This window comes from Zonotrichia leucophrys, chromosome 10 (assembly GCF_028769735.1).
Source record: "Zonotrichia leucophrys gambelii isolate GWCS_2022_RI chromosome 10, RI_Zleu_2.0, whole genome shotgun sequence".
Classification (NCBI taxonomy): domain Eukaryota; kingdom Metazoa; phylum Chordata; class Aves; order Passeriformes; family Passerellidae; genus Zonotrichia; species Zonotrichia leucophrys.
Window position 1 is genome coordinate 5,101,054 of NC_088180.1, and position 21,364 is coordinate 5,122,417.

The 21,364-nt window shown below is 43.5% G+C and overlaps 1 protein-coding gene across 3 annotated transcripts in view; it reads left to right on the forward strand.

Moving 5' to 3' along the window:
* Positions 1-2,431: 2,431 nt before the first annotated feature.
* DAPK2 (death associated protein kinase 2) overlaps positions 2,432-21,364 on the forward strand; it is a 34,569-nt gene continuing 15,636 nt past the window's right edge. For 2 of the 3 annotated variants that reach the window (XM_064722413.1, XM_064722410.1), the window contains exons 1-3: positions 2,538-3,182; positions 8,127-8,223; positions 19,860-20,081. In XM_064722413.1, the coding sequence (XP_064578483.1) occupies positions 8,162-8,223; positions 19,860-20,081 (284 nt within the window). In that variant the 5' untranslated portion in view covers positions 2,538-3,182; positions 8,127-8,161. Of the gene's footprint in view, positions 2,484-2,537; positions 3,183-8,126; positions 8,224-19,859; positions 20,082-21,364 lie in introns of those variants that run through there. The other variant, XM_064722412.1, reaches the window with a different exon arrangement.

Here is a 21,364-nt window from a genome sequence, read left to right on the forward strand (position 1 = left end):
GCAGAATCCATGTAGTGCTGAAGCTTTAAGAATTCCCACACATGAAGTACGTTGCCTCAGATAATGCAAAGGAAGGGTGTGCTCTGCTTTGGAAACTTCCCCCTGGATAACAAGGTAAAAGGTTCCATCAGAAGTTAGCAGAGTAGTGTTTTCACTGTGATTATCAGCTGTAAAAGCCACATTTGTCTTCAGTTCAAGGATGCCCACCTGTAGTGCCAGCTTTTCAGACCATGAGACTAGAAAGCAAAACTCAGGACTATATACTGAATGTGATTTTTAAAAACACAGTTATTAAAAATATATCTCTCCAGTAATTATAACATTCAATATTAGAATATGACTGGTAAATGACGATGACTTTGGCCAACTCAGATTCCCCTGGTCTTGAGCAGCTGCATTCTGCCTTTCTCAAATGCAGTGTCCCTTTGGTATGTACAAAGCTGCTAGGTTGTGCAGTGAGTTGCCCCTCAGATGTCAGGTTTGAGCTCATGAATGGAATCAGTGATGTCTTCAGGCACTGTGATTGGTGATTAAACTGTGGAATTTTTCTATTTGCCTGTTTTAAAAAGTGCAGGTGGTGTTCTTCTGGTTTTTAATCCTGGAACTCCCCCCTTGGAACATGTTTGGAACCCATAAGATGTGGGTTTCCTACTTTGTCACTTCTAAAGGAGGCTGGCAAATGTGTGGCTGCAGTGTTTGCTGGTGCTCTCTGCTTGAAACACTGCTCAGGTTTGAGTTGTCTTTCTTTCCCTGTATGCACTAAAGGCTTTTACCTTCATCCAAAGATGTTACAAAGAAGCCTTGAGTTAGTGTTTTAAGGGTGAATAACAGAAGCATGAAAGTGCAACATCCTTCTTAGGCAGAACTTGTATTTGGGCTTGCAAACCCTATGGACATGGCAACAGGGGTGGGATTCAATCTACCTTCACTGCTCTTGGAAACCTTTATTCACAGTGAGTATATTCTTGGTCTAGGGAGAGCTTGTTGCTGTTTGAAAAGCAGCTGTAGCCTCTCAGGGTGTTTTGTTCCCTTCCTTGCAACTAGAAGCAAACAAAAGTGGTGGCCTTCCTCATGTGCCCTTTTGCTCTGAGAATTTTGTAGTATGATTGCTGTGACTTCCACGTGATCATATCCTGTTGAGGAACTAAAGATGAGAAATTAAATATCTGTATTTCACGTTGAGAGAGTTCTGAATGCTTCCACTGCCCTTTGAAACATTTACTATTGCTCCCATTTCCTGTTCTCCACCCTGTGTAGTATCAGATGCAGCCACTTTCCTTTTGGAGTTGGAAGAGCTGGGTGGAACGTGTGGGCTGTGAACACCACTCCCAGGGCAGGCAATCAGGGGCACAGTTCATCCTCTTGACTTGGGACAAGCCAAGTTTCTTTTTAACTGTGATAATGAAAATCACTGCCTTTAGGTACTTGCCTAGAATAACTCACTCTTAAATTTATTCATACCATACTGCAGAGGAAAACATCCTGCTTATTTATGTGTGATAATTTGACATTGCCATTGTGTTACCTTAATCACATAGGGGATTGGAAGAGTGGGCAATCTGGTGCTTGTAATTTATTTTGAACATGTGAACAATCCCACTTTTTTATTCATCAGCAAATGACAGATAATAACTTGCCCAGAAAAAATGTAAGGAGACCTAAGAATGTTTACTGTGATAACTGTGTGTCAAATAAAGCCGAAGAAAATCTAGTTTTACAGGTTTTGGGGATGTCTTTATGATAGGAGAGTTCACGGATGAAGGATGTCATTGTTGGAAGGCAACACTAGCACTACGGCAGCATGGGAAGCAGCATGGCAGAGGTTTGTTACAGTAGTGCATGTTACAGTATTAATTGAGCTGCACGGTGAGATCGGAGAGCCTGTGCTGTTCTTTGTCACAGCGGTCTCTTGAAACAATCGGCAATTTCACTGGGTAATGGTGAGTTTCAGACCATGCAGTAACCAAATCTAGGCTTGTGTTTTAGCTTGTAGAGAATACAGAAAGAAGGTTTATACAACTCAAGTGCCTCTCCATTGGATTTGCCTTCTCAGACTTATTTTCTTAGTACTGCTTTCACATATCCTGTATGTACTAAAGCAAGGAAATGGGATTCTACATCTGAGATGTTCCCCGGTGAGCCTGGGTGAGCTGCGTTGAACTGGAAGGCTTTGGACCGGCCCAGCTTGAGGTGTCTGCATCCCATCAGGGGCGGTGCAGGTGTGGCACGGTCGGGGTGGTTCTGGGTGCCCCGCAGGCTGCATTACCCCACACTGCCATAGACAGCATCGCTGCGGCCGGAGCGATGGTCCCGCTGCCCCTGCAGCCAGCCCGGCCCGTCCCCGCCCGCCCTCTCCTCACGGGGCTGCCCTGGGCGGGGCGCGGAGCCGAGCCCGTCCCTCAGGGCCCGCGGCGGGCGGGGCCCTGCGGCTCCTCCGCCCGGCCCGGCCCGACCCTGCGCGCTCCGGGAGCCCGGCGGACGCGGTAAGTGGGTGCTGCCCCCTCAGCTGGCAGGTTCCCTTCTCCGTGTTCCTCTGGGTCTGTCCCTTACGCTGAGCCCCCTCAGGGCGCTCCCGCTCCGTGTCCCGCCTGTGAGGGGTCGCGGTTGTGCAGCCCCTCTGGCCGGGCAGCTCCGGGGCCGCCGGCGGGTCCGTCCCGCGGGGCTGGGGCGTGCGGACCCTCAGGGCGTCTGCGCTGGCGCTGTGTGTGCCCGCAGCCGCCAGCCGGGGCAAAGGCAGCTCCCCGCAGCATCCCCGCCACGAGCAGCTGTCCCCGGCAGGTCCCACAGGGGCCGGGCAGTCCCGCGGTGCCACAAGTGCCCCTGTTGGTGTTACAAGCCGCTCGGTCTGGCGGGGCTGCCGTCCGAGGCCATCGGGGACATTCAGCGAATGCTGTGCTCAACTTCCATCGTTTACCCGCAAGTTTCTTCCTGCCTTTTCCCTCAAGCAGCTTCACTTGGGTTTCTCTACACCTGTTCCTCTGGCCAGTGAGCCGGGGGTCCTGGAGCAGCACAGCGCGGTGGAGGGGACGGGTTTGGCTGGCCTGCATGCGTGTAGGGGACAGTCGAAGAAGGAAGATGTGAGTTAGAGAGTGAAAATGTGTGGCAATTGCTCCTGCTTTGACTGATCAGTCACCAGCTGCAAAAGGACCAAAGTCACAGTGCTCACCTGCTTAATGCGTGAGGTAAAAGCTCATCGCTGGCCCTTTTTTGAAACATCAGCTGGTTTCAGGCTTTCCTGTGCCTTTCAATTGTGCAAGAAACAGAGATCGCAGAGGCAGGTTTCCCTTGACTTTGGGGCAGTGCTGTGAATGATGTGCAGCAGTAATCCTGGAAGGCGCCTCAGGGACGGGGACAGGCTCTGCCCGTGCCAAGCCAGCGTGCCTGGCCTTGCGGGCTTCCCCTGCGCCCTGCGCGGCCGTCCGGGCTGTGCTCCCACCCAGCTCATCGCCCGGGCACGCCGGGCTTTGGGATCCCTGCGCTGGGCTGGCAGCTGGAATCAGCTGCAGAGCCAATGTGGTTTGTACGTGCGCTTGAAGCTGAGGCTTGGAAATAGCCTTGGGTCAATCGCTGCACATGTAATTACTGCAGGGTAAATTTGGGGGGTCAGAAACAGAGCCCTTGCGAGTTAGTGGCAGGAGCAGTGATTCCATATCACTGGGATTGAATGCTCAGATGGTCGGTGTGTTTTGTGTTCTTTATAGACACACAGTAGTAATAGTTGCCTTAATTTCCTGGCAGAAGAAGTTTTAGGCTACTTTTGAAAGTGTTTCAGTGAAAATAAGGATTTGCTGAAACTGATAGAACTTTTAACTGTGCTACGCTTATTTGGAAGTAGAAGGTAAAACGCACTTGGGTTGTTTGGGGGTTTTTTGCTGTTGGAATTGCTTAGTCTTTTGTGGGATAAAAGAGAAAGAAAGGTGAAAAAAGGAATGAAAGTGAAAGAAGAAAATACTTTAATGCTTATAAAAATCTCTTTGCTTTTAGCATAAAACAACAAAACTAGAAGACAATATAACTTCAATTTGTTTAATGGGTTTGGTTTTTCTGTTTGTTTATTTTTTTTCCCCCTTTATTTCCCAGATCATTAATTTAAAACAGTCTGGTTTTGATTCTAATTTAGTTTTGGTCATTTTTCAGTATTATAAAACAGTTCGTATGGGAGGTTTTTACTTTGGTCTGTTCTAATGGGTTTGGGCTTTTGCTTTAGTGTAACTAATGTTTTGTAATATAAAAGCATGCCAGGGGAATGCTTCTGAGTTTGGCAAAGGGTTTAATGATTCAGCTCGTGTCAGGTGTACTTGAGAAAGTCAGATTATTCAGCTGTTACCTCAGTCACTTGAAACTGGCTTCCTTAGGACAGAAGAAACCCTAGGTAAAAAAAAAGCCAGGCTGTTGGCAAGAGAAGTGCTCCAGCAGTTTTGTTCTCGCCTCTGATTTCCGTATTCTGCTCTTGTTTACTGGTGGGTGGACGTTTAACGTGGGTTTGGTGTGTATAGACCAGTCACTGGTTGTCACATAATTTGGTAATGAGGGGCTAATAACTTAACTTGTGCAGGGTAAACTTCATCAGAGAAGAAAACTAGAAATTACTTTCTTCTGCTCCTCTTGAGAGGAACTGTGAGGAATCCCAGAGCAAAGAGACGATGAGAGGAGAGGTGGGCCCGGTGTGGGATGGCTGGGGAATGGATGTGGCATGTTCTGTGGAATGACACAGAAGCTCATCTCCTCTGCTGAGGTTTCCTTGGAGCAATTAAGCTCTGTCTGATTCAGAACTCACTGAAGCCCATACCTTCATCACCCTGGGTTTAATGAAGCTCTTAAGTGATGGGAATGGCCCTGACTCACTGGGTTGTGGTATTGTTTGGGCACATGCCCCTAAGTGTTAGCTTAAGGTGTGTAGCAGGAAAAAAAGTTGGCTGTTGCTTTTTCCTCAGATCCTGAACAACATTTTTGTCTGAGTCCAAGAAGAATGTCTGTCCATCTCTAATTCTGCCTGCCTTCACTGGCCACCATAGAAAAAGCACCACCTGACTAGAAAAAAAAATAAGGCTCTCATTCCTGCTTGGATGTACTTGTGCTCTGTATTTGTAATGGTGTCCAACAAAAACCTTACAGTGTAAGAAACCTTTGAAAGTGAAATCACCTTCATTTCCAAAGGTGAGAGAAGGGTAACATTCATGCTTTGGAATGGCACTTCTATTTCAGATGAATTTTGAGTGTGTGAAGGTTATATTTCCTTGGCTTACCCTCTAGTGCTGTGCTAATGACAGTTGCTTTGGATCATCAAGTGCATGATCTATTTTGGGCATTTGCTTAGTGTGACTGTTGGGTGGGAGCCAGGGAGGGATATCTGTGGAAGGCAGGACAGGATAACATGAAGTGATAGACGTGGGAAACACCAGCAGTCAGAGGTGCCACTGGGGTCTGAATGTTGTGCAACAGGTTTGTCTTCAGCCTTCAAAAACAGAACTCTGGGCTTGAATGGGTTCTTTGTGGGAGATTGAACTCCAGTGCTCAGATCTCTGCAGAAATGGGTGTAAGAGATCAGCAGAAGGGATGAGAATTTCCTGGTTATTTTTGCATGGATTCTACTCACGCACAGAATCAGCTGTGTTCTTTGGAGCATGCTGAGAAATGAGTGAACTTGTCAATCAAACATGAAGTGACTGTGTTCACAGAGGCACTTTGGGTGGGTCCCCCCCTCTCAAAGCAATCTTTTTAACTTGCTCTTCTGAATGGCAATGAACTCTCTTAAAACAATGACTTCTTAGGTGCATTTGAATTTGTGTTGTTTATAACCGTGTACCTTGGATTCTGACGAAGGGAGTAGTCAGCCTGGGGGATTTCAAGTCTTTGGGCAAGTCTCAGCAGCATCTCTTCTTACCTGGGCATTTTCCTGCACTTGTGTGTGCTCAGAATGTAATTTTGCAATTCAGGGTGAGCAAAAGGTTTGGGTTTTCAGCAAGGCTTGGCTTTGTCCTTTGCTTGCTTTTTTGAACTCTGTAAAGGCTGAACGCGGCCAACACTTAAAAAATTCTGCTTTGAACAATAGCAAGCAATATTATATAAACTTAGTAAGAATCAAATAGCTCAGAGATGTCCTCATTCTTGTAAATATGACTGAAGCATTTATTGCCTGTAGTTTCAAGATCTGAGCAATAGTGGTCGATGATCTTTCGGTCAGATGATGAAAGGTTACTTGAGGAATACATCAAGTATTTTTCACTTTGCATAAATCACTCTGTAATTTGCTTACAAAGTGAAATTTGAGTTGCTTATTTTCATTGGAAAGTAAAATAGACATTTTCATCTCAAGCATGAACATGATTTTAGGAATGAAATTATTGAGCAACAGAGTTAACAGAACAGTTCACCTGGCTTCACCTTGAAAAATGATGAAAATATCAACAAAACCAGGATAGAATGTGGAAAAATAATAACACACATTGCAGTGCATCCATGCTCACCAATGCAAGTGTTGGTTTCTACAATGTATTTCATTAATGTGGTGGTTACCCTGGGCTTCAGTGTCACATCCTGTGTGGTGTCTCTTGCTTGCCTTGGGTAGCCCAAAAAGAGAGATCATTGCTAAAACACTGTTACACAGGAGGGCAAGGGAGGTGCATTTGTCTCCATTAAAGAGCTTTGAAACTGGGGTTTGAGCAGGTGTTTGAGCACCCATATATTAGAAGCCAGTGCTCTGTAAAAAGGGCTGGGGCAAACAAAGCAACCAATCTTTTTTTTGAGGTGAGTGAATGATGACAGCTTGGGTATGTATTGAGGAATTGTTAGATTTTTACAATGTATTTTCTCTCAAAATACCTGCTTTTTTTTGAGAAAAATCTTTAATTTGTGTGCCTTTCAGTTTGTCAGGAATGCTGCAATTGCTCTTTGATACTTAGTCCTGTTTTATAGGTCTGCTGAATCTTCTTGCAACACTGAATTGAACTTATTTCTAAAGGATCAAAATGGAGCTTTATTTGCTTGTGAAATATGCTTCACAATATGCACCAGTCAGTTGCCAGTGATTGCAATTTAGAAATCTGCAGCAGCTGTATAGAGATAAGGAACTTGGAAGTCCCCAGTGCATCTGAAGGAAGCAGCATCTGGGATTCATAAAGCAAACAAAGCCCATTACATTGACAAGATATGCTGTTGAGTGTAGAGATGTGTGAGAATAACTGTATGTCTCAATGCAATTAGATTTTGTTGTGCTACAGCTATTTTACATGTTCTGATCTAAACAGTGGATATTTGGGCTATTGGCATCATGCCAGCGTTCGTCTCCACAGGAAACAGCAAATAGTTCATGACCTGACTGGCCAATTGCTCTGTTCAAATCTGTTCTGTTCCCATAACATCCATTGCTGTGGAGGTGTATCCCAAGGAATTCTGTGAGTTCTCATCTGCTCCTCTCACAGAAGCAGCCCAGTGTAATGCACAGATGCTCCAGTGCACCAGTGTGAAGCTGGTCACAGAGATATCAGTTTAAAAGATTGTGTTCAGGACACAAACTGCACAGTTACACAGAGCAACACCTGTAGCAGATGCTGCTGGTGTTCTTCTCATTTGAGGCACCTACTGTGCATGATGGGAGATGTGCTGAAAGCTCTGGAGATGGAATGGGCACTTTTTTCCAGCAGCAGTTGAGATGTCTGTGTGCTGTCCTGCCTGTGTGCTTCAGGAGCACTGCCTGACCTGAGGACAAGGCAGCTCTGCCTCCTGGCCTCCCTGGCTGAGGATCTGTCCGAGGGAGTCTGTAATGCTACTTTTTGTGCTTGCTTGCTTTGGTGCAGTGTGGAGGCTTTATTGTCCAGAACTTTGTAAATAATTAATCAATTTTCCTTTCATCATGTTTGTGTTTCTTGGTATGTTCTGTGCTTCCAGTTAGTTGTGTTCTTGGGTACATCAGTGCTGGCCAAGAATCTCCTTCACTTAAAGGTGCTCACCTCTTTTCAGATTTGAGCCCTCACTATTTGGCTGAATTAGTTATTTTGACTGACCAGTGGTAACTTTGGTCATGAATGAGCTGCAATGGATTCAAAGTGCCAGTACCACAAATGTTTGTTACTGAGACTCAGCCTCTTGCAAGATGTAATGAATGCCATTCTTTGTTAATATTCTAGTTGCATCATCCTTGAGTATCAATGAGAGACCAAGTATGGCTTTCTTCAAGCAACAGAAGGTGGAGGACGTTTATGAAATTGGGGAAGAGCTGGGAAGGTAAGGTCGTACTGATGACACCAGTGATTCTAAAAGCTGACCCTGGGGATATTTGCTGCTTCCTTCTGCCTGTGATAGCCTGGATCAGTTACAATATACTGCAATAGCAACACACACCTTGACAAAGACTGCACTTTGGATAGGAATTTTTTGTAGTTTTTTTGGGTTTTTTCTTTAGATTAATTGTGCTAACTGTTTTTTCTGTTTCTTTTCTTGCAACTAGGACAACAAAAGGTATGTTTGTGTTGTCTTTTGTAGATGGGTGTCTCCTGTGTCCGTGCTTTAGATTTGAGTTCCCATGCCCGTTCTCAGAGCCAGCTGGGAACAGGAGCCTGTGGTGCTGTCAGACACAGCACTTCCACTTGTCCTGTTGCTTTGAGCAGCACTCCACAGCACTGTTGTTTTCAGCTGGCTCCAAGCACTGACATCACTTGTTCATATGTGCCTACAAAAAAAGGATCATGTATTCCTGAAAGGCTTTTTACCTCTCAGATCTTCAGTTGCACTGGTTAATGCTTGTAGATAGTCTTTAATGTATAAAGGCTTATCTGCAGGTATTAATTACAGGTGTAATTACCAACTGTTACCATGTTTAACCATGAAACACTGCTGGGGTTGTGAACTGGGTACCCGGGGTACTGGGTACTCAGTCTCTCAGCAACATCCAGTGCTCTGGGTGAGGATGGCTGCTTCCCATTCAGTGTCCAACCCTCTAATTTTTGTTTTAATATGCAAATAGCTAAATTAGGGCTGTACACGGGTTGGCTTCTTTCCCAATGTGTGGCAATTGGTTTCCATACATGACTGTGTATGTGCCATCACCCTTTCTCAAGGGCCAGTCATGAGCTCCATTAAAACACCTCAGCTGATGATGTTTGGAATTTTTTTTTTTTCACTCTCAGCTATTTAATTTTTAGAGTTACTGAGAAGACTCCTTTTAATGGGAGAGGGGTTGAGGTTTGTTTGTTAATTTGTTTTCCATTCCCTTCCCTCTCAGGAAGGCCATAACTATTAAGTTTCCTGTAACTGCTTACTTTTAACTGCTTACTTGTTACTTACTTTACTTTTAACTGCTTAGTACTGAGAGTGTCAGTCTGACAGTGAAAACCTGACAACAGTGAGCAGTAAAGAAATTCAGTGTGTGCATGGAGGGTGTAAGAGGTGTGGTTTTTATCAATGAGGTCCTAGGTTAAACAGTCAAACTACTGAAATGAGAAACTGGAGACTGAGTAATTTATTTTTGCTTTGGTTTCTGAATTGGTTTTGGGAGTCTTTTGAGATGATGAAGATAATTCTCCAAGCTGATGGATATTGGGGATTTTCAATGGAGAAGTGTAGCTGAAACAATCTGGTGAAGGCTGGCCATTGCTTCTTGAATCAGCCAGAGAGGCTGGTCAGGGTTTGTGTGGTCACAGCAGCTCTCCTCCTCCTCTTCAGGCTGCATGTATAATGTCACCCTGTCTTTGTCAGTGTATTTTCACTTCCAGGTTTTGAGGGCCAGTGACAAATGGTATTTTGCTTTGCTAGAAGGAAGGTAACATGCTGGGCAGATTGCAGTGACTGATCTTTTCCAATGCTGACTGATGCCCTTAGAACCTGTAGATGTCTTCTATTAGTTCAGTTTGCAACAAGCTGTTAGTTACTGACAGGTAGTAGAGGTAGGTTAAAGGATTCATTTATTTTCATTCTGGTGGCAGAAGTCACAAAAAAAGTTTTCAAGCAACATCTGTGAAGAGTCTGTCCTGTTCTTGTCCTCCTCACTGAGTTTGTCACTTCTTGAGAACAAAACTAGTTGTTAACATGGGCCTAGTGCTTGTTCTAGCAGGGATTCAGCCATCAGATAAAACAGAGTATCTCACTGACAGAGCCAGCACCTGTTTATCTGAAAGTCTTTGCACAGCACTCAGGAAAGGTTGTTCCACCACAGACTGCAAAGCCTGAACTCTGCTCTGGTGATGAAAGGAGGCCCTTCCTGTCATTGTGCAGCATTGAGGGTGACCACAGCAAAGCTCCCAGCTCGTGTAAAACCCTGCACACAGAGAATGTGGGCAGGCACTGCCCAGCCAGGCCATCCTCGGGGTCCCTGTGGGGCTGGAAGCAGCTCAGAGAGAGCTGTCAGTGCTGGGCCAGGCAGGGGGGTGAGAGAAGGCATTTTGCAGAGAAGGGAGCAGGTTTTCCATGGCTGTGTGCTCTGACCAGCTGCTTAGCTCCAACATTCCCTCAGTCTTTCAAATATTAATCTTATACCAACCTCTGTTGCTCAACTTCTCCAAAGGTACACACGGGGAGCAATCTATCAGGCATGTGGCCTTAGAGACAACTTGCTGATGGCCTTGTTTGTTACAGCAGCTTCATTTGGGAAGCTTAGCATGGCCTGTGCTCAATGTGTGCAATACTTCAAATATACATATATAATTGTGTTGCTTCCCTCAAGATAGTATCAGTCACTTTCAGGTCTGTGGGGACTGAGGTTCTCTAACCATAGCTGAAAGGAAGTTTAAAAAGAGGACTCTCTAAAGTGAATTTAGCAAATTTCAACATTATAAAGAAATAATATGGCTTTAACAATTTGTGCTGTTTTGAGGAGGGTCCTGGCCTAATCCATTTGCAGAGATGTTAACAGCATGAAAAATCAGTGGAAATACTCCTTGAAAAATGTGAAGAAGTGAAGACTAACTTGTCTTCCTGGGAATATGCAGCAGGTCAAATAACTGCTGCTTCTTGTGGCAAGGGAGGTGACAGCTGGAGACAACCAAGAATGGAAAGTCTCAAATCAAGGGCACAGTAGGCCCAGAGAAAGAAGAACTGCCCTGCTGAGCTAGGGCTGTAGTTTCCAGGAAAGTGGCAGCAGTAAAGCTCACTGGAAAGCCTTTGATGTAATGTTTCAGTTGTTCTGTTTTGGCTGGGTAGTTGTGGCTTTTACAACACATGAAGTGTTGTACAACCATGCAGGAGCCCTCTCCAGCTGTACTAGCAAACACTGATGGTGCTGGTAGGTACTGGAATTTGAGATGCACAGTGTGATTTATAAAAGGATGTATCATAGAGTCATTAATCTATTACCTAAATGTGGTGCCAGTGAGGCTGGGAGAGCTGTTGACATTTGTGCCTTCTGGGCAGTGTCACTGTTACATGCCAAGTTGGGGCTGAGGGTAGGAAGTGTCATGGAGCTTTTCCCAAAGTGTTTTTACCAGTGCCCATTGAGGAAGTGTGCTCTCCTTCAGGGCTGTGTGGGCCTGGCACTGCTGTCCTGGGCCAGTGTCCTGCTCCTGCAGCTCAGCTCTGCAGCCTGCAAGGACTCACACTTAGCAGAGGAAAACAGACAGACCTTGGAGTGATACTTCTGAGCATGGAAGCCTCCCCCTTTCCTTCACTGTTGTCCTTTCACTGGAGGGAAGGGGCTCTGCCTTCCTCCACAGTGTGGGCCAGCCTAGCCACCTGCCACTGCAGTTTCTTGCCTGTGTCAGTAGCTGGCAGCTATGCTCATTCCTCATCTCCTGGGCCAGTCAATGCCTTCATGCAGAAAATAACCACTGTGATTTCTGTTGATCAGTTTGGACATAACTGAGCCTCCAGTTTCTCAGCCCCTACTGACCTGGGCTGTGGTTTCATGTTTAGAGCCAAGCTCCATCTTTCATCAGTGGCTTGTTATGCCTCCTGTAGTTCCCCATCTCCAGCTACAAGTGCCTGCTTCCTCTGTGCTTGTGTGGGGAGGATTAACCCTGCTCTGTGAGACAGGAGATACCCATTTTCTGGGTGAAGCTTTAAAGGACAGCAAATGCAGCATTTTACCAGTGATAGTAGGACCTTGGAGCCTGGCACAAGTCACTGTTCTGACAGTGTAACTAAGTATTTATTTATGTAGTGAAAACAAAAAGCAGAGATAACCCAGGTGTTCTCTGCAGGGCAGGAACCTGGAAATCTGCAATGAAAAGTCCTGGCCCCCAGCTAGTTGGACTCTCCCTGCTAAACAGAGCTGTGGTTGCAGCAGTTACCCTTAACTCACACCACACAGCATCTTCATACCAGGAATGGCTTTTTTCTAACTGTAGAAATTGCTCAGTACTGTGCTTTCTCAGACATGAACTTTAACTCCATTCTTTGATTAGTTTGTACTTCAAATTAGTTCTTTAAATTTTGAAGAATAACTCTGGATTATTTTCTCTTACAACACACACAAAGCAGGCCTTTGTGTTTGATGCAAAATGTTAATTTAGTTCCTGAGGACTAGCCAGCACTTCTGTTGATGTTTCTTGTTACAGATCCTGTAAGTCATGTTTCATGTACGTGAATCTTCTGCTGAAACAGTTTTGGCATCTGGAACTTGGTCACAATCACTGTGATTGTTATCAGCTGTCTGATGCAGTCACTGTCTTGATTTTTTTCTTTTTAGTCCTTCTAGCAGGTTTCAGTATTAGTTTTCAATGCTACCTTAACTGTTTCCAAATTAAAACATTTGTTACAGAAAGTGCAGGGAAAATGAAAGGTTTTGGTTTTTGGGTTTTTCCTAATAACAAAGTTGCTCTACCTACCATAAGAGAGAAGAGTTGGCCTTGGCCTTAATTTGTAACAAAGTCATGCATTCCCTATCCATCATGATGGAAATGATCTCAGTGCATCTCCTCAGTCCATGTCTGGCTTTGAGAGTATAATTAGAGATGATGACCTGATGATGTGGTAGTTCTCACAAAGCTCAAATTTTGTAATTTATTTAACCACTGAATGATAAGCAGAATATTATTTCCAGGAAAACGACATTGAATAATAATCCCAATCTTTGTTTTGCCATTTCTGTAAAAATAAAACTATTTTTTCCATTTTGCATTGGAGTAGAAAGCAGATGGAAATTTCAACAGCTAATATGCTGTGTATAGTATTAATTCCATACTTTAAAAATGAAAAATATTACTTATGAGTAAAAATGCACATGAAATAAACATAGTGCAGCTCTAATTCTAACTGCACTGGGCAAATTGCTAACATTGATGCAGAACAGAGCTCACAGGTACTTGTCTGATGGTCAAGGTCTCAGGTGACATCTTTAATCCTTGTTATCACTCTACACCAGTTTGAACCAGAGCAAAGACCTGTTGTAACAGCTGAGCAGTGAAATGGGCATTTCAGCAACTCTTTGCAGTTTTGGCCTTACAGATAATTTCCTAAAGTCTTGAATGAAATGCCAGCATAATTTCCATCTGTTTGATACATGGGGAAGGAGAAAAATCATTTAACTATTTGACAGTAACACTTCTCCCCTCTTACAATTGATGTGCCCCTGGGCCTGTTACTCTCAGTCCATATCTGGGTGTGTTTGGACCTTTACTCACCCAGGTGCAATGTGCTAACCTTTCCTACACACATCACGTCTGTGCTGCTGCTGCTCCACATGGTGAGAGGGACAGCTTATCAGATCTGCTATTCCTGCTGAGCATGAGTCAGCTCTGACCTTCCCTGGCTCTCTGCACTCTGCTCATTGCCACTCTGAGCACTGATACTCAATCCAAAAGCTAAGGCTGATAAGCAGGGAGGATTTTTCATCATATGCATTTTATTCTTGAGCTTCAGATTACACAGAGAGCTTGCCAGGCTGTTGGGAACCTGTCAGAGCTGCTGGGCTCGTGCTCTCTCACTGCTGACTCTGCATCCCCAGTCTCAGGAGGAGCTATAAGGGCCACATGGATGGGCACTGCAGGATTGGGAAGTTTCCAAAAGCATTGAGCAGTTTCAGGAGATGCTGTTGACAATTCAGGAGGTAGCACAATTTCTTGTGACTCATGGCTAAGGTATTAATTGTGTTACTGTACTGAAAGCTTGTAATAATTCCTAGCACTGTTCAGAAACATTAGATTTATCAAACTTTCTTTGAATTTCAAATGAGCTGCTCTCTACTTATTCTAGTAAAGCAGATCCTTCTGTTAAGTGTCAATATTGTACTCTTCTGACTCTTTTCTGGCACTGGACACAGAGATCACCTTTGGGTCAGGGTGTGTAGGTTACCCTTGTGTGAGTTCAGAGAGGTGGAGATGAAAGGTGCCAGACAGTGACTTTATCAAAGACAGAATATGTCCAAAGGTGCTCAGCACTTCCCTTCAGGAATATTGAAATTTATCCCCCAAAGTCACTTTGCTCTAGAGCATTGCGCAATCGTAAAAGGTGAGTTGTGAGCAAAAACTCACACTGTGTTTAAAAGTTGCAGCTGATTTTTTTTTTCTTTCTACTACTTTTTAGTAGTCTGGTGAAATTCCTGTGAAATGCCCTATTTAAAAAGGTTTTGAATCATTCTGTTATAATCTGGCATCTGGTAGTTTAGGTTCTGTGTAGTTGCTTTGGGAGAGGTAATCGCTTCCTTTGCATTTTGTTGGAGAGGGAAGGAAAACAAACAAGTAAACCAAAACTCAGTTTTATCTGAAGCTTAAACAGTGGTAACCTTTGTGACAGTTTATTTTTAAAACTCTTTATGAAGTTACAAGAGATGCCATCAGAGTATTTAACAGAAGAAGGTTTTGGGTTTTTTTTAGTTTTATTCCATAAAGCCTCACGGAAGCAGTGAGATACTTTCCCTTTGGTGACCTTGCCGTAGAATTTCTGATTTACTGTTTCAACTATCCTACTCTAATTTCTTTATAAATGCTGTGATATTTGACTTCCTATTTATTTACTGTGTAGATTAAATTCTGCTGTACCAAAATCCTGGTTTAGTCTAAAACAAAAAGTCTGTAAAAAATAAAATGCACTGCAAATTATTATAATTTACAGAAGGCTTTTACATCTTTATAGCTGTGATTACAGAATTCCTGCAAAACCCCTCCATATATATATGTGCTTTAATGCATATATTTTGTGAACCTTGCATGGCCTTTGGTTGATCTGTGTTTCATAAATGAACAGAAAGCATAAAAATAGATTCTCACTGTTGTTCCAAGCAGACTCCTGTCCTCTCTGCTGGGAAGAGCACTCAGTGCAGTTGCAAATTGCAGAAGTCATCTCTGAAGTGTAAGCAAAGAGGGGGGAGAGTATTTAGTTTAATAAAACTATGGTTGAGCAATTGCTCTGATCACTTAGGAAAAAAAAAAGGGTGAAAAATATGTTTTCCTCGAATTCAGCAAGAATTCTCCAGGGCTTTGCTTTGAAAGTCAGCAAAAAACCCAACCATAAATGGATACTCATATATTTTCCCAAGAAAAGTAAATAGGAATGAAAAAGATGGAAATGTAATAAGGTGCAGACTTTTTCTAAGCTTGAGATGACCGGTTAAAACCAGTCAAATTTAATAGCGGCAAAAAGGCATGATGAACAAAACTGTTGACATGATAACAATGGATGTAAATGAGAATGAATTCTCCTCTGCTGAACTAAACACACCAGCCTTGAATGCAGAGAAGCCCTGTGTTCAGGTTGGCTAAGTGCTATTATTGTGGTCATGCATGTACACAGGGTGATTTCATAAGGTATTTTTAGTATCTAAACTCTCATGCAGTCACAGTACTGCCTGTGAATTTAAGCAGTTAAAAACTGGTCTAGGTGCTGTTCACTTTTATTTTAGCCTCCTTTCAGGTCATGTATTCTTGTGCAGGAACACCTAGTGAATAAAATATGAATTATTATAATTGCACTTGTAGTGATACCTAGTGACATGAAATGAATTTGTATCCTTACCCCATATAATGTTATTTCATTTTCCAGTAGTATTACCTGTATTTTACAGACTTGGGGAAATTAGGTACAGAAGGACAAAGGTGTTACTTTCCATCAAGTGTGTAGAAACCTAATTACTGTTAAAGTCAGTGGGAGGCTGCCTAAAATCCCTTGCAAATCTGTTCCTAAGTAAATTGCCCTGGCTCATGTAGGGAGTTGTGTCACCTCTTGACTGGCAGAATGCCAGAGCACTGTCCTTTGCCCAGGTTCATTTACTTTTCAATGAACTTGTTGAAAACATATTTCAGTCTAAAGTGTATCTGTCAATGTGTTCTCATATATCTTGTCTTTTATGGGAATTTCAAATTTTGACAACTAAAGCATCGTCATCATATTTTTTAGAATTCTTTAATGAATAAAATGAAGTTGAATATGAACAAGACATAAAGAAATAGACTGAACACGAAGAAAGGGAACACATTTGGTATTTGGGGAAGAAATGGTTTGCTGTTCTGAAGTGATAGACAGAATCAGCTTCCTGACTTCTCCCCACTCAGGCCTCAGAAAGCCTGACTGCAGTCAGGTAACTTGTACTGTCATCTCAGTACTTTTCTTATATATTTGCAGTGTTTTGAGAAGAGCCCCTGAGCCATGCAGTGTTTCAGGAGCATCAGAGGAAGACTGGAATAAACCTGTACTTGTGCAAGCAGTTGCTTAACGGCGCTCTTTATTCTGAAGCTGTGGGGCAGCAGCTCTGCTGGGCACTGGGGCATTTCAGACTGGCATCTGCACTGCTCTTGCTCTCAGATGACATTCTGCCCCAGGGCATTACCCTCCAGAACCAGTATTAGAAGGAAACTTTGACAAAGAGCAAGAAGTTGTCCTTTTATTCTGGATTGTCCAGCTTTGCTCTTCCCACATCCTCTACTGAAGTGCATGATGATTAAATGAGCTGAACTTGTGCTCTTCTAAAGCATGCTTCTGAAAATAGACTCCAAAACCACCCAGTAATATTGTCTCTGTGTTCTTATTCAGTGACAAACCTCCTACATGATAGTAGCAATGCAGATGATGGGTTGTCTTCATTGCTGGGATAAATTCCATCGTTACTGATGGACAGATTTGATGTTGTACCTAATTATATTACAACTGACACGATGCAGCTGCTATTGTTCATACTCCTCAGCTGTTTCCACAATTAAGGATGCTTAGTGTGTGACAAGGCTGTTGCACAGCTGTCCAAAATATTTCTGGAAGGGAACAAATGTAACTTCTAGGAAAAAAAAAAATTAGAAATTAGAAATAGTAGTGCCATTAAGTTTGGAAAAGATTTCAAAGACCAGTGTCAAAGCCAGGCACATCCAGTTTCTCCAGGAGAATGCTGTGGGGGACAGTGCCAAAGGCTTTACTGAGGCCCAGGTAGGCTCCATCCAGAAGTGTCAGCCCCTGAGCTTATCCTGCATGTGTTGGAAATACTTCTGTTCATGATCCAAGTCATCTTTGTTTCAGCACTGTACTAAAACCCATGAATTCTGGCAAGGTCTTTTGGCTGAAATTTGGATATCTGAGCTGTGAAGTTCAGTTTCAAGTCTAAGATCAGGTACAAATGCCACATGTGAAATTATCTACATGGCTTAATTTCTCAGTGCTGTCAACTTACGTGTCAGGAGGACACACTTTCCTTTCTTCTGCTCTCTTCCTAGCCTAGGTCAAAAGTTTTGGAAGCTGACAGAGTTTGATTCTTATGGTCTGAATGCAGATGCATGAGAAGGCACAAAACCACTGCTGTCTTGCTCCTGGCCTTACAATCTCTGTAGCTGACAAGGAATCCAAAATGTCTGACTGTGACTGTAAAATGCCTGTGAGGCATCCTCTTGTGTCATAGCTGAATGGGCCTGCAGGAGCTCTTCATTAGTAATTGCATTGTAACTGTCTTAAATGTCACAGGATGAGAAATTGAGCATTTGTGTCCTTCCCTGTCGCTTGTAACCTCTTCTCCTCAGTCCCAGACTCTCCCACTGAAGAGTTTTCTGCAAAAGCCTTTTTTAAAGGGAGATGGGAAATGGCATCAACGCTGGGACAGGAGCAGCAGTGGTGTGTGTTGGTGACCACACATGCAGGGGAGCAATAGTAGATTACAAGAGAATTGGTCCTGCAATAGTTATAGTCTGGGACAATTATTTATGTCAAAGGAGAAGACAGAAATTCCTATGCTGTGTCATTATGACTTTTGTAAGCTTTTGCATCAACAGAAATGTACAAAATCCACAGTATCACTGGAATTTCTAAATGCAGAAGTGATTGTGTTTGTTCCCATAATCAGCACTCATAAAAAAATATTTTCTCCTGAACTTTGACAAAATTTGTCCCTAGAGAGGATTCAAGGAAACAAGCACAGGAACATTGATACCACGTTTCTTCAGAAAGTCTGAACCAAGCAAGATGCATGTTTTGCAAAACATGATCAAGCAAACAAGAAAAACATGAAAATCGTGATGTTTTACACGAGCAGCTCTCAGCACTACAAAACAAACTTCTTTAGTAGAATGTTTAAGGCAAGTTTGGGAATTTTGTAGTGGGAATTTCTCTAGGGTTTGCAGGTAATGATAAAAGCAGGAGAAATATGAATGAATTAAAGCATGTGACAAATGGCCACAGTCTCAATTCCATTTGTGAATGATTATTCCCAAAGGGATAAGTACTCTTGTCCCATCTGTTCCTGCCTCCCTCCTGGGAAGGGTTTAGGATGTATTATGAAAATGAAAGACTAAAAGAAGTATGTCAGGCTGCCTGGCATTTGTTTGAACTCTGAAATGAGAGGCTGCCTCTGCCATAGGGGGGGAGCCTTTGAGAGCAATTGAGCACCAAGTGACAACCTTAATTTTGAATTTCTACGCCTTTGTATTTTTAAGACAGACTCCATTCAGATGTCTGTGTTGATGAAGCACTAAGTACAGCATCTAATGAGGTGCTGAATATAATTGCTGTGTATGCTGCATAATTTAAATACCAACTGTACTTGGATTCCTCATTTAGCAAGCCAGTGGATGATATAATAATATTGAAAACAACAGCTCGGTGCTTATACAGTGTAGTCATGGGAGGATGCACTTAATGAATTCGTTTGTGATTCTTATAAAGAGATCCTATCTGATAAAATCTCAGTAGCTAAAGGTTATGGTTACCTGAAAGATGAGCCTTTTCCTTCCAAGTTTGGATATAATGTCCTATAAGGAAGTATGTGATTCTAAATGTGTATTCTGGGACTGGAGATCTGCCAAGTCCTAGGAGATAAGGCAGGAATTTTGCACTTGGAGTACATTAGGAGCCACAGTGAGCAAAGTTTTACTAGCAAATTGCAAGAACGTGCCCTTTAACCTGAATGCAGCCACTGTACTATTTGGTACAGTGGGAAATTCTTTGTCCTTGAGGTGCAGTGAGAAATCTGCACTTACTCTAGTTATATTTACAGCCAAATTATCAAGTGAATGCATAAATACAAATAAACAATTTTTTTAAATTTGAAAATTGGTTGCTGGAAGCCAGCTTTGCATTTCCAAAGAGTTATCATTCATTTGAGTTCTTCTCTAGGGACTATTCTTAAAGACAAATATTTTAGTGTGTGTGTGTGTGTTCTTTCAGAAGACCCAGTGGTGCGTTGCAGACTTGAATGTCTTAAGTGAAGTAGTGGTAACTTGAACCTTTTGAGGCAGATCTTACTCATTTAAACATGAACTGTTTTTAGAGGTTTAAACTCCTTTTGTCAGTCATTGTTTGGTTTTGCTCAATTTCAGACACAGTAGGATGTTACCTTGTTATGCTGTACTGCCTTTGACTGCAGAGTCCTGGCAGTCCTCGCTCTTGTACCCAGAACAAGCTCAGCAGTGCTCAGCAGTGCTGCTTGGGGCTTACAGGATCAGGCTTTGTGTGGGGCTGGCTTATGTGGGAAGCTGTCATGTAAAAGCCTTAAGAGCATTTCTGTTGTCTCCTTGTCCTGGCAGTGGCCAGTTTGCTATAGTGAAGAAGTGTCGAGAGAGAAGCACAGGGCTGGAATTTGCTGCCAAGTTCATCAAGAAGCGGCAGAGCCGGGCCAGCCGGCGCGGGGTGAGCCGCGAGGAGATCGAGCGCGAGGTCAGCATTCTGCAGCAGATCCTGCACGCCAACATCGTCAAGCTGCACGACATCTATGAGAACAAGACTGACGTGGTCCTCATCCTGGAGCTGTGAGTAAGGGCCCTGCCCTGCACACGTGGCTGAGGTGAATGGAAACCTGAGAGCGCTGCAGAGGCTGCCAGAGCACAGGGACACTGATAAATGGAGCTGTTGCGTTCTCAGGCTTCACAAATCTCGGCAGGAGCACTGAGGGAGGTTGGTGGTGAGCAGCTTCCCCAGCTCATCCCCGTGCCCTGGGGATACAGGTGCACCTGAACATCAGCTGAGGTCACTTGATACTGGGCCAGGCAATCTTGTCAACTTGCAAACAGTTTACTAAGGGAGGAGTTAGATTACCTCATGTCTGCCTAGGGCTGCCCTGACATAAACCTTGGAGGAAGTGCAAGTGACCGCTGAATGCTCATTTTATTTTTCTTCCTGCTTTCATCTCTTTCAATACATGTGAGGCCATCAAGCCTTTTCCAAAATTCTCAGCCATTCTCACTACTTCCATATTTTCCTCATTTAGATCAGCTAGAGGAGAAAAGGGGAGGAAGGCAAGGGAAGAAGGTTTTTTAATCCCTTGGCATTGACTGTTGAGGATGTATAGCAGCAGGATGGGAATGATGAAAAGCTGTTTACTCTTGTGCTGCCATAGGAGGAGAGAAAACCACTGCCATTTAGGTCCTGCTGACAAGTGGACCTCCTCACCCCTACATGTAAAATGATGCAAGTTTTCAGTGTGTATGGGGCAGGAAATACAGTCACCATGCTTGAAGTTAGGTAGACCATGTATTCCCTAGGACACCAGGACCTTGTGTATGGAGTCCAGGCAACGAGGCTTTTATCTCTGAGGGAGCTCTCTAGGGGAGCCAGCATCTAGGTCAGGGAGCATTCCTGGAGATTAGTGTGACTGCTGGAAGATGGCATATGAGTGATGATGAGCACCTGTTAACTTTGACATATATATCTATGGCCAAATGTTGGTCTCTGCAGCCAAGCTCTGAAAGACAGGGAAGGAGCTTGCTCTTTCTCACTGGTGACTACCTTGAGCTAAAGCAACCTCCTGTTTCATTACCTTCTGCTTTTCCCTGTCCTCATGTGGCCTGACATATTTTGTGTGTTCTTTTGTCAGACTGTAACATATTGCAGTTTGTAAAAATCTGCATGCAACAGAAATTTGACCTGATAAAGGCCTCTGCATTCAGCTGCTGTATACGAATTGAGGATGATGATAATTGCTAATAAAGATAATTAAATTCTCTCTGTGAACAGATAATCTCTTCCCCTCTGACACCCTGCTCTCAGAGTCTCATATTCCCTGCTGTTTATCAGAGTAAGTGTAGCAGCACCT